At 43.2% G+C, this 14065-nt stretch overlaps 1 protein-coding gene across 1 annotated transcript in view; it reads left to right on the top strand.

Moving 5' to 3' along the window:
• The window catches only part of CSMD1 (CUB and Sushi multiple domains 1), a gene marked incomplete at both ends in the record, with an annotated part of 1981616 nt that overhangs the window by 1750926 nt on the left and 216625 nt on the right, over positions 1-14065 (top strand). Inside the window, 5 exons of the mRNA XM_080796866.1 lie at positions 235-348; positions 2013-2108; positions 9118-9321; positions 10241-10365; positions 10878-10974. Coding sequence (XP_080652992.1) covers positions 235-348; positions 2013-2108; positions 9118-9321; positions 10241-10365; positions 10878-10974 — 636 coding nt within the window. The remainder of the gene's footprint in view (positions 1-234; positions 349-2012; positions 2109-9117; positions 9322-10240; positions 10366-10877; positions 10975-14065) is intronic.

The following is a 14065-nucleotide window of genomic DNA, read 5'->3' as shown; positions in this document are numbered from 1 at the left end:
GTATGAAGTCATAAAGAAGCAAAATAAAATTATTTAAGCAACTAAAACATCTTAGAAAAAGAGAAAACCCAAAAAGAGAGAGAGAGAGAGAAAGAAAAGCAGTTAATCATTTTCTACAGGATTCTTAGGATCATGATCTTTGGAGAAACCAATAAATAAGTAGGACAACCACAATCTCCATGTCTTTATTTGCGAGACAGCACAACATGCCAACCCTACCCCTTTATTTTGCAGTGGTGTTTGGACAATTTGCCTACTTCCAGACGGCACTGAACGATTTGGCGGAATTATTTGATGGAACACACCCACAAGCCAGACTTCTCAGCTCGCTCTCTGGGTCACATTCAGGTAAACATTCAATGAATATTGTCTTGAATTTTATTTAGACAGCCAGAATGAGTCATTTTGAACTTGTTGCTTTTTTTTTCTTTTTAATGAAAGAAGAATGCAATCCTCTTCGAGTTTTCTTGCTTGTTTAACAAAACCTTATTCCTGATGGAAAATTTCAACTGTATTTTATCCCGTGTATAACCACTGACCATTATCATTTTACTTATTAACATTGTAGAAAATATAATATCCATCTCAATAACAAAGGCAAATATCAGGAAAAGAGGGGGTAACAAACTGTAATGTGTATTCTCTTTTCTCTTCTATGTCTCATGATCTTCCTGGAGATAAACAGTATCAACGTTTTGGTCTAAATCATTACCAGTCTTTAAATACACACATATAGGGAGGCATCACACTCATACATGCCTATGAGTACATATATGCACACACGGACATGAGCATGTGCACATGAATGCATGGAAACATATGTGGGTCTTTATAAAACATGGGATGTCATTTCACAACTCAGTCTTTTTGCCAAACTCTTGCATAAAAGCAAAAATGGAGTCTTCCCCTACCAAAAAATATAAATATACACCAAAAACAATTAGTTTTAGTGCTGATTAGTATTCACTTGGTCAGTGCAGCCTAATCTACATAGCCCCTCGTGGACTTGGACTTTGTGCAGACTCCAAGGTTTCTTCCGCTGGTGTGTTTTCATCGTTTACCAAAGCAGGGCACATCGGTGTATCACAAACTCTTGCCAACCAAAGTTAGGATTTGATTATTGCTTGTTTTCCCCTATTATTAACTGAGGGTCTTAAGATTATTATTTCCTGCCAACGTCCAATGATGCAATGTCTGGAAACGAATCAGAAGATACAAATTTAAAATATTGATACCTAGAGACAAATTCACCTCTGAAAAGCTAATGCCGTTCACCTGCCGTGTAACAGCATTTGAGAGAGACCATTCCTCTAGGGCAGGTGTACTTTAAAAGGTGGAAATGTGGGGTACCTGGGTGGCTCAGTGGGTTAAAGCCTCTGCCTTCGGCTCAGGTCATGATCCCAGGGTCCTGGGATTGAGCCCCACATCGGGCTCTCTGCTCGGCAGGGAGCCTGCTTCTCCCTCTCGCTTTGCCTGCCTCTCTGCCTACTTGTGATCTCTGTCTGTCAAATAGATAAATAAAATCTTTAAAAAAAAAAAAGGTGGAAATATGTTTTCAGAACTTTTTGTTTGTTCATTTTTTTTGTTTTCGTTTTCATTTTCTTTTTTTTTTTTTTTTTTGAATGCTTTAGTATTTTTAAAATCAGCTTTGGATTCAGATTTTCTTAATTTTCGTATTTAAAAAAAATCCCAGCAAGTCATTATCAAATGTAGTTGATTCTGAGTCAACAGTAAGTTGGACTCTTCAGTTTCCCACATTGTCCGCCGGCAGACCCATCACCAGGGCCCGCTTCATGAGGCGATCGCTAAAGCAACATTTGAACAGAACGAATGGATGAGAACAGTTTTGAAGTGTTGATAGATACGATCTGAGTCCTGACCCCAAAGGGAAATTTCACAGAAGTCTAACAGTTACATGAGAAATTCCAAGTTAATCATTACTTCCAAAACATTGTCCCCCGTGGTGCAGTGCCCCCCGTGGATCTCCTGTGTGGTCTCTGATTTTCCCTCAGGTGAAACATTGCCTTTGGCGACATCGAATCAGATTCTCCTGCGATTCAGCGCCAAGAGCGGAGCGTCCGCCCGGGGTTTCCACTTCGTTTACCAAGGTAAAGTTCACCTGGGCGCTGTCCCACGCTGCGCTCAGTTAAAGCACTAACAGTATCTGCGTTGCGTGGTTTTGTTTTATATTTAGGAAATTGAGGGTGTTCGTATATTTATACCCAAACGATTTAACAAGAACATCACAACTTTCCTTTTCGACGCTGAAATAGGAGATGGCTTCTACGAAGACACAGAAACAGCTCGTGGCTCGGGCACCGTCGGGGAACGCGCGGACCACCTCTCCTTTCACAGCTCCTCACATTTGCCAAGGGATTTCACATCCATCCCAGCATTTTATGTAATTAGGCAAAGTGTTTCATGAGAGTTTAGATTTTAGTAACTGCTTTAATAAAATACCTTCAAGCGCATTGTACAATTCCAGGTCTTCCTGTAAAAACTATTGAAAAGGCGACTTCACAAAATCACTCCAATCCCCAAATACTGCCCATGCACCCATCCCTCTAACTGCCTGTTTTATTTTGTTTGTGTTCTATTAACTTCTGACACTTTGAAACCTTTATATTTATTTTTTTTAATTGGAGAGTATTCAAAATGTCTGTTTGTGCAAAGATTCTTTAAAAATGAGGATTTTCCCTCTATTTCTAGTTTACCTTTATTTTGCATGTTCATTACATTAACTTGAGAAACCATACGTAAACTGTTTTTACACTTTCTGAAGACCAAAGCAGGCCTTTGGATGGAACTTGGAATTGCTGTGTAGCTTGATGTGGCAGAGATCACCATCTACAGAGATAAACTGTCTGTTCCAAAATAAGAAGAAATGCTTAGTTTTTCTAGGTTTCAGTTTTGCTTGAGGCTAGAGAGATTCCTCGCTGCTTTTAAATATTTTCTTCAGAAGTGGAGGAGGATCACTTACGAGCACTGGTTTCTTCCTTCAATAGAGACTTTTTCAGAAAACATACTAGGCGGCATCATCATGTTTATAAAAAAAAATTATGGAAAATGTGTCATTTCATTCATAACTCATCCTTAAGACTCTTACATGGCAAAATCCAAGCCCTCAAAATATTTTTATAAACTCTATAATTATAAAATAATTATTTTATAAATTACTGACTATTTTGCTATAAAACTTCTTCTGTGTTCAGCAGTAAGACAGTCTGAGAAAGAATGGAAAAGAAATGGGGAGGTATCTGGCACCAAGCAGCAGGGAAAGTATCTCTAACCCAGTGTAGGCAGTAATTGCTTCAATGACGTTTCTATTCAATTACAATCAGTTACATTGTTCTAAATTATACCTTTTCTTAAAATATAAACAATTAAACCAATATTTTTAATGGGCTTTATTGGACAGTGACCAATGTAGGCAACTCACCTCTTACTCCTAATTTTCTTTAAATAAATTATATTATTTTGCAGAAGCAAATTTACAAACCCAAATACGTTGGGGTAACATATAAAGATACCAAGGACCACTTGGTTTAAATACATATTTTATCCTGGAAAAATTCAAGTTGCTGGCATTGTCCATCTTGATAAGGGGAGTTCTTTGGATTTTTTTTATAAGATTAGAAAATCAATCAGATCATTGAATAAAATATCTGAGGCAATTGACCCTATGTCTATCCTATTTACAAATATTATCATCAGAAGTGATAATTTTAAAACATATTTCTTGGTTTAAAGTAACGTATTACCATTACAATGAATCAAAACAGAAAATTAGAAAGAAAATAATTTATAAGATGAATACATCCTCCTTGTCTTTATGAATATATAATGACTCTAACATCCTCAATATTTTATTATATTAAGTCTCAATACACCTCCTTTTCGTGCTTTGTGCCTACAGTGAGTTTATGCAAAAATTGATGTCTTTTTATCAAAGCTAAATCCTTTGGAAGTAAAGAACTAGAATCATGAACACAATTTATAAATCAGTCAAGAGCACCTGGGGAAGTTTTCAATGTATACATGAAGTTCAATTGAACATTGCCTTCTGCAAGATGGCAGTTCTATGGAAGCCAAGGAGTTATTTGCAATCTATGGTGTAAACTCTTTCTGAAAAGTTCTTTGGTATACCACTATGGCTTCATTCTTTCACAAGTTATTAAAGCCTGAAATTGCACAGGGACTTTGTGACGCCCGTGATGATAGGGTGTCTAACCCTGTTAACAGACAGTTGTGTTATACGGAGCTGTTAGAGACCTCTGTGGCCAACAAGGTGGCAGGACCACAGTGTGGAAGCCAGGATTGCTGTCTCTTGGCCTCCATGTCATCCTGGCTAATAAAGAGGCGTTAATAATGAGGAACTTTCTGTCTTTCTGATCTTGTGGAGAAATGGATGTGATAGAGGCTTTTTTACTTATTTATTTATTTATTTTTTACAAAGTGTCCTCATTGACTTATGCCTTTGCTGTTTTTCATTTGCTTTCCACGCTACTTCGAGGTAGAAGGGCATATTTGAAATAGAGTGAGTTAGGACCCATAAGCACCCCTAAGGAGGCTAATGGGGGCGGGGACCCTTCCTAATACTAGGCTTTAAATAGCTCTTCCACACTGGTTTAACTCAGCACCTGTGAAGAGCTTTGTTTGGCTGCTAGACGTTATGGGATTAAAGACTCAAGGACATTGTCTACACGGGATGGAGCGACCCATTCATGAGTCACTGGTCCTACAAGGATGGTGTGTGCTGGACAGAGACTGAGAAGAGAGAATGTGTTTCCGCGACCATTGAGCACCTTTTCGAAAAAGTGGCTCAGGCATCGGCCCTCCTTGGGCATCTGCCTCTGATTCAGCAGCTGCACACGTCAGCGGTGTGACCATCAAACAGAGTTTAGAAGAAAAAGATGCTGTGGGAACCCACCATGAGCAAACATCTAGGGATTCTACTGAAGTGTGAGCGTCTCTCTCTCACTGTTCCAGAATTCTGCACCAGCCTGGACCACTATAGTATTTGTCCTGCATAAACACACCCCATGAAGACAGGAGAGGAACACACCTGGCTTGTAAACACAAATACCTCCCAATGCTTTCTGGATTTCCTTTCAGGCATGCAGGAGAAGGTTTCCTCCCAGCCTTTGCCCAGCAACTAGGGATGCCTGAGCCCTTCTTCTTCTCCCACACCTAGACCCTGGCAGGACCCACAATCAGGAAATGTGGTTCTGCACATTTAGATAATCTTTGCCGCTGCACAAAAGAAATATATTACACCTAAAGTCAATGTATTCTTAGATCAATGAGAAAATCAGAATTCATGTCATCCTAAGAAAGCCTCCATGTGGGAGACTTACCTACTGTTTCTTAACAAATCGAGCACAGTCTGATTCCTCCGGGATGAGAGGAGTTCTCATCCATAGCTATTCTGTGAAGTGCTTACATTGCCTTTATAGACTTTTCATGGCCCCCAAAATACACACCTTATAGTATTAGAATCAACCTTAGCAATACTGGAAATGACACAGGAACCAGTCTGTGCGTCCACAGAGACCGACTAAGGCAGAGCAGACACTCTTCTCCTGTCCTGCTTGTTCCCAGGTTCATGATATATGACAGGATGGTTCAAAGCCACCTGCACTGCTCCCCATTCCTGCACTGCCCACCCCCTCCTTGCTCTGCCCACCACCTCCCTGCCCTGCCCACTCCCTCCCTGCTTTGCCTGTGCTCCAGACTGAATGTGTCTGACTAAACTTATGATTAGTGCCTGGTGGCTCAGTCAGTGAAATGTCCAATTCTTGATTCAGCTCAGGTCTTGATCTCAGGGTCATGAGTTCAAGCCTCACGTGGGGCTCCACGCTCACCATGGAGCCTACCTAAAATTAAACATGTTGGTTGCCGGTGTCCCTCATCAATAGAATACTATTTTGAACTGTCTTATGTTTACTCCTTGGCTGTTTCCGCATGTCAGTCATTTTTCTTATGTATTTCCATGTAGAATTCAACACCACCTTCTCTCGAAGTAAGTCACTCATGCCACACTTAGTAAACCAGGTAGGACTTACTGAGTATTTCAAGGGGAAAAGGAGGGCACATTTTTAGATCAAACCTCTGCACAGAGCCCAACTTAAAAATGTCAGCTGGCCCCAAATCCCTGTCTTTCTGAGGTGTATTAGCTGCATGGACAGCTCTAACCTAGATCCCCTCCCCCCAGCCTCACCTGAAAGGGCCTCTCGCCTCCCAGCCCAGATGCCCAGATTCACCAGCTCAGGGCTTCCCGGTCCAGGATCCTCTGATGGCAAGACTCACCCTCCTTAGCATTACAATAAGCAGAGGAACGATCTAGACACGTGGAAATGCACTTTCTGAGTTTGGGGAGGAAGAACTTGCACTAAAATTTCCTTTGCTCGAGGTCCTTCCACGGCACGTAAATGCATGACTTTATTGATTTTCACCAGGCTTCATCTCCTTTTAGATGGCATCAATTACAAGGTTTTCCACTTCAAAGAAATTCACATTTTGTATGAAAGTTTATAAAATACAGAGGTTTTCCAAGATGAATAAGCATAAATTTTGGTCGGGATTCAGTGACGCGTGTTTGAATTCGCTGACTAGTAATGGGTGCTCACGTCCGATTTTTCAGCGACTGGGACAGAATGATTTTGAGAAATAGACACATCCGCTGAAAAATAGATATAAATGAAACCAGAACGGCCGCCTCCCTTAGACTTCGCAAGTGACTGCTGCGTGCATTCGGAGTTGTTATTATTATGGCTGTTGTTGTCTTCTTGTTACACCTGCTCCGAAAGAGGGGCCGTGAAGACCCCGGAGGCACCGACCACCCTTCCCCTTTCTGCGCGTGCCCTGGAAGCTCGGGAGACCAGCCCCAGCTCCCGCCTGGGCGCAGCGCCGGAGCCCCCGGGATTTCTCTCCGATGCCGCCCGAAGCATCCAGGCGAGGGGCAGGAACCAGAGGACGTGTGGGGAGCAAAAGGTGCCGCCCACCGATTGTCCCCAGACCTTGCATGGACGTCCGGCGTCTCAGTCCCTGCTGGCTTCTGTCCCCCTCTGCAGAATCACAGCTGTTCTTCTCCTCACTTTGGGAATGTCTTCTTCTAAAAGCTGTCCTTCATAATCTCACCCAAATGCGGGTGTTTTTTGTTTATTGTTATTTTCCTTTAAAAAGCACAACGACGAAGTTCATAAAGAAAGGCTCAATAGTGGCTTGGGTCCGAATGACCTTGACGGTGTGTTTGTGCCTGACCATGGGACCCTGGCGTGGCTGTGCTACCCGGACAAACGGGGATGAGGCCACTTACATAGGCGTGGAGGATTTGCCATGAAGAACGGGGGGCTTTCCCTGTCGTTCAGGACAAGTAGAAAAGTGGCCCTTGGAGATATTTCTCCATTTGGGTTAAAAAAATTCTTGAGAATTGAAGCCTCCATGGGATATTTTTTATTCATTTCCTTTTTGCTCTCATGCTACTTGCTCAACTGTAACGAAATACTCAGATATAGAAATTCAACAAATAGGAGCTCTGAGCAATTTTTATTATAATACTGGAGTTATTCCGCATCCTGTCTTTAGTTACAAAAAACAGTCATTCTGATGTATCATTAATTGTTTCAGCTGGAGTTGTTAGTGTGTAATTTTACAAATCGCCTTCTGACGGGAAACACGTCAACACTGAACTCAAGCACAGTTTTGTCAGAATCACCTTCCGCCTTCCAGGCTCATAGAAGTGCTTGCTTAGCAGCCGTGACCCACGTGGCGCGTGGCGCGTGCCACCGCTCAGGTTCGGTTCCAAACATGAGGCCAGCCTGTTGGCAAAGCAGTGCAAAGAGCGAGGGTTGTTTTAAAGAAAACGAGTACACAAGCACATTCTCTCCGAGGCCTGCACCGTTGCATGAGGACACGCACAGTCTGAGAGAGAGGATCCTGGTGACGATAGAGACAGACTCACTTCTAGCGAACTGCGCAGAACAAAGACAGAATAACGCATTTTCGAGTGCCTGCCTCCAGGTCTGTGTCCCAAAGAGTTGGTTTGGCATAATTAACAGGCGTCATTGCCGAAGCACGTATTTTTCAAACTGGATCCCTGCCCCTTAGCATTAAGCAGAAGAATCTCTTACAGACGGAGAATCCCAATGGGCAAGGTAAATGGAGGCCTCACCCCACCCTTGAACGAGGCTCGCCTGCTCTCAGCTGCCACCAAGGACCATAAGCACACACCCGCAACCAAACAAGCCGCCTCAGTGAAGACCACACCCGGAGACTCTGAGGGTGTCTCATAAGAAAGTTCCAAGAGGGGCTGGTTATAGGATTGAGGTTCGTGCTCGGTGATCTGGGACAGGCTTGAAGGCAGCACGCTTTTGCTCTGAATCAGGTGTTGGCAGGGGAATCCGAGTAGTGTGGGGCATCTTGACTTTCATCAGGAGGCAGAAGGAGCGTCCATGTTGTTACAAATGGCAGAACCCTTTCTTTTTTAAGGCTAAATAATATTTCACTACATGGATATAACACATTCTCTACCCATTCATCCATCAGTGGACCCGCGTTTGTTTCCAGGCTTGTTTCCGTGGTGTGGCTCTCCTTCAGAGATGCGCTGAACAGGGGGGAGAGACATCTCTTTGAGATGCTGATGTGTGTACTGTTTGCATATGTAGACCCAGACGTGAGCTTGCTGGATCCTATGGGGGAGTTCTCTTTTTCTTTTGTTATTGCATCACGATGGCCATGTTATACTCACTAGGCTCTAAGGTCTTTGAGGATAAGAACAAGTTCTTAGTCACCTCATTATCATGAGCACGGTGATTTGGGTGCTTGATTAATTTTAATTGCCTGAATATCACTCAATTCTCCTAAGGCACTAATGCTCCTTATGCCACATTTTCCTCATCTGAAATGAGAATGTAAGGCAGTCCTCGGGGTTGGTAAGAGGATGAAATGCAGATGGGAAAGTGCTCCCCAAATCATTCCCTCTAGAAATTGTGGAAAGCGTTATTAATTCTTATGTTAACATAAATTCTCTCTGGACTCCTCTTAACTCTACTTCCAAGCAGTTATTTCGGCTTCCCGAGGAAGATACAGACGGCCGTGTTGTGTGTTTGCTTCTAGCTGTTCCTCGAACCAGTGATACCCAGTGCAGCTCTATCCCCGAGCCCAGATACGGACGGAGAATCGGCTCGGAGTTTTCGGCGGGTTCGATCGTCCGATTCGAGTGTAACCCAGGATACCTCCTTCAGGGCTCCACGGCCATCCGCTGTCAGTCCGTGCCCAATGCTCTAGCTCAGTGGAATGACACGATCCCGAGCTGCATAGGTAAGCCTGTGTCCAGAAGGCGGGATTCCTTGCGTAGGCTGCCCAGCCCAGCCTCACAGAGGGTTGAAGAGCTGTTTCCCAATGCTTATGTCCAGTCTCCAACATCTGGTCACTCTCCAGACCTGTCTAAAGACGACACATTTTATCTGACGTAATTGAGTAGCAGCTAAACCCTAAAGATTACCACGTTTCGTGAAACTACTCATTAGATAAAAGAGTATGAAACATGTTTTCTTTCTCAATACTTATTAAGTATGCCATTAACTCTCCAGCCGTGGGTATAGAATGTAATTTCATTTTGGGGAAGAATCATTATAATGGTGATTTGCTGTATTGTGTAATGTCCTTTTTAATAAATGTGTGCTGATGAAGGTTTAAAAAGTAATAGGTTAATGCGGCCCGAATAACAATGACATTGTTAGTTATAGTTTATTTGCTTCATTTGGTGTAAGAACCTCTAGGGCAGTCATGATTAGTTCTGAGTTCCCTTGCACATTCGCAGCGTCTCTTCTCCGCTCTGCTTTGCTCATAAATCCCATTAATATCCTTTGGAGTTTCAGGTCTGCCTCTAGGAGACAATACTCTGCAAAGCTCCTTATATCGTGTGGGTGAAAGTATTCTAAACAGAATTCCCTTCAGAGACACCAGTGTTAGGTACTACCCCTCTTAGAGAGCTTGAAGAAATTAACTTTTAGACACCAGATCTATAACCTGGTAATATGGTAGGTAATAATCAACGATGCTGTGAGTTTCTAGGAGAACAGACTCAATCTCACCCTGGCTACAAGTGCCGTTTACAGGACCACACTCCTGGGAAAGGCCTCTGACTACCTGATCACACGGCAAAGAATGGTGAAGCATCAAATTCATGCTTTCCTTCGCGGTCCTTATTTTTATGAGAGATGGTTTTGTCTTTTAGTCCCCTGCAGTGGCAATTTCACTCAGCGCAGAGGTACAATTTTGTCCCCTGGCTACCCGGAACCATATGGTAACAACTTAAACTGTATCTGGAAAATCATAGTTACAGAAGGATCAGGCATTCAGGTAAGCCCCTCATGCCCGGAACGCCTGAGCACACATGGTTTCGCCAGCTCTGTGCTTGCTTTCTGTGTCTATTTTCTGTTTTGCCTGGGTTATTTAATTTTATTCTATTTTATTATTTATTTCTGCATTGGTTATTTTATTTTATTTTTTGCATTGGTTTATTTTATTTTAGTTTTGTTTTGGTTATTTTATTTATTTTTGCATTGGTTTATTTATTTGTTTTGCAATGGCTATTTTAAATATTTAAACCATAGCCTGTCTCCCTTTTCTTACTGCTTCTGCAATATGTTTCTAATCGCATTTCTCTGTTTGGGATAACAACGATAGATTGTTAGGATAAAAGCAGTCAAAAGTATCATTTGTAGAAATTTTTGAATGTCTTTTCATGGTTTACTCTCCTAGGTTTCACGCTTCTCTTATGCATATATATTCAGTTTCATGGGAAACCCCACAGATCAGGCTCACTTCTTTAATCCAAGCACACACACTAACCGAAAACTGTTGTTTGCTAGATTCAAGTCATCAGTTTTGCCACCGAGCAGAACTGGGACTCTCTGGAGATCTACGATGGCGGTGACATGACGGCGCCCAGGCTGGGAAGTTTCTCAGGTAAGATGACACCAGCTCCCCAGACTTTGTTTGTGAATCATCAAACGCTAGCACAGGAACAACAGCAACAAAAAGATCGATGTAGACATTTTCCTACCAAACTCCTACAGACCCGTAATAGCGTGGCTAGTGTTGAAATCTTGGAGAAGCTCATCACACAACAGGTGAGCCAAGGGCCAGCTCTGTTCCCAGGGCAGGAGGGACAGGTACCGGCATGTTCGCAGGTGATGGGCTGAGGCCAGGGACAAGGGACCCAGAGAGAGTAACTAACGGGACATGGGGGCAGAGCGGAGAGTAGGTCATGGTTCTCCGGAGAAGACACGTCCTCCGAGATTAAGCAGTCCAGGAAAATGCAGTCTGCGGTCGGGACACTCGGGCCTGAGACTTGCACGTGTTTTGATCCATCCGCATCACAGGAAATCTCGACCCTTTGCTGCAGATGCCGTCTCACTCCTGAGCCTCCAGATGTGACCCAGGGCCGGCGGCCACGCAGCCCTTCCTTCCTCTTTCTCCCACCTGCAACTTCTGCACACATCGCTTCCACACTGGCTGGGGCAGCCCCCTCCCCGCCTTTGCCATACCCAGTGCCCTCGAGCTCGGCCCTTCCTTTCACCCTGGCAGGTTCTCCTGCCTCTTCCATCCTCCTCGGCACAGAAGCACCCACACTACCAACCCAGGAACCGTCATCAGCATCACCGTCATGCCCTTCACCCGCCTCACCATCAGTGATGCCCCTGAGCCCCGAGTGGCCAGGCTGAGTCCCACACCAGCACTCTGCACGCAGTACTACTGCTGCCTTGCATTACAAGTAACGAACAGAGCTGCACACACATTTCAGAATCATCCAGATTTGTACGGAGAAATAATAGCTTTTCTAGGAGTGTCCCCCAGCCCACAGATCATGCCTTGGGTTACCCAGGCTGGACGATGTTGCCGGCTTCTCTGTGCACACCTCCACACGTCTCTATTCTGCTGCTACTCGGGGGTTAGAAACGCCGGGGGACGGCGGCTGGCCGTGTGCAGTGCCCGCACCTTTCACTTAATCACCTCCTCTTAAATGACTCCCCAGATCTTGTCTCTGGATTTCAGCAAATAGAAACACATTTTTTACGAGGCCGCTTAAAGTCTGTACAATAAACACCACTCTGATGTGTAATTTCTCACACGCCATCTAATGTTTGTCTGTCTTGGCATCATGGATCTTTGGGGTTTTATCTCCCACCGTCCCCGGCAGCCCCCCAGTCCCTCGGGCTTCATCGCCCGTGCTCTCTCCCCACTCAGACTCATGCACTCCTGTCCACACAGCTCTTGTCACGGTTCAGCTTAGTGTGCGATGGCTGGAAGTACCTTCTCTGTGCATCAAGTACCCTGTGTGTTCTTAGGAATAAAAAAGAAAGTCTTTGATGCTAAAAATAGCAACAGCAACAGCATGATTTAAAATCTGTATCCAGACAGCAAAGCACAGTAATAGTTATAATAAGATATGTTTGAGTAATTCCTAAGAATAATAATAATGTAAATAATAATATCTGTAACTTCTGGCGAATATGCAGCACTCCAGGTAGGTGTGGGTATTAAAGGAGGTCCAAAGTAATATTTTTCTAGGATTTGGTAGAAAAATAAAAAATATGTGTGTCTTAACTGATGGCATAACATATCTCAGAAAAAGTATAGTATCTTAACGGATCAGAAGAATATAGGCAGATAAATCAAGGGGAGCAGAAATGTCCCAGGCAGTGGAACCGGGTGGTTCAGAGCCTGTGTCCGTTACACAGACGGCCCTATGCGTGCTTGGACCCCATAGATTCACTTACACGTGGATTTTTTTTCAACAAATAGAGTACAGTACTGTGGATATATTTTCTCTTCCTTATGCTTTTCTTAAATAAAACTTACAAAGCATGTGTTTTGCCATTTTTATCTGAAGTTCAAATTTTACTGTTCAGATTTATTTTTATTTATCAATTAATATACATCAGCCTGTATTAAACCTTCTCTTGAATAACGACTCGATGTGAACTTAGCTTTCAGATGTGTGATTTTGTATTTTCTCAGTTAATATTAGGACTAGGTTGACTTTTCAAAGAGAAGGTATAACGTCAAACTGATTTTTCCACCGGGTTTTCTCAGGCACGGGGGTGTTACTGAGCACTCTGAGACGCAGACGTTCACGTCACTGACGGGGAGCGGGGGCAGCCCCCGCAGACGGCTGCATGACTGACGGACTGAGGCCGGCAGGAATGACTTACTGAAAAATGATAACAACCATGAAAGAAGGAAACACATTGCCTACATATGCGGAAAAGAATAACAGTAGTAATTCACCTTCTCTTCCTTGTTTGAGTTTTTGGAAGTAGCCAGGAGAAAAGACCTTTTTTTTTTTTTCTGTTATTTCATATGTACAATTATAATTTATTGTCCATCAGCAGAATTGAAACTATAGAAGGCAACATGCATTTCTAAGTCAAAACTGGGCTCACTTTTAATAGTAAACAATGCCTCTAGCTAAATGTAGAGATCTTAGCTACATTTAAGTTTTTCTAAGTTTTTGTTTAAGTTTCAGTTTGTTAATTAACATACCATGTAATATTAGTTTCAGGTGGACCATTTAGTGATTCTTCAGTTCCAAACACACCTGATGCTCATCAGAAGTGCCCTCCTTCATCCCCATCTTTAAAAAAAATATTTGACATAAGTATCAGTATAATAGAATTCTCACCATAATCACCAGGAGTTAGCACACGCTTCGTGGCTTGAGGCATGGTTTTCCAACTCCCCTCTGATGCCCATCCCAAGCTCGGTGTCCCCAGGCCACCCACGCTTTGACCAATTGGCTAACAAATTGGGGGTTTATCTTAGTTTGCATAATTCTCTGCTATAACTCACAGAACATGAGAAAGCAATATGCTTATGAGTACCGTGTCTTATTAAGTAATCAGATTGGGAACAGCCGAATGAGGTGACTCATAGAGCATCATCTGGGAGGGTGTTGAACCTGAGGCTTCTGTGTCCTCAGGTTGTGTCACTTTCCAGGGACACATGCATCACCAGCAAAGAAGCTCGCCTGAACTTTGCTGTCTAGAGTTTTAAC

The sequence above is a fragment of the Martes martes genome (assembly GCF_963455335.1).
Source record: "Martes martes genome assembly, chromosome: 2".
NCBI lineage: Eukaryota > Metazoa > Chordata > Mammalia > Carnivora > Mustelidae > Martes > Martes martes.
Note: the sequence above shows the minus strand (reverse complement) of the source record. Positions and strands in the feature narration are given on the sequence as shown.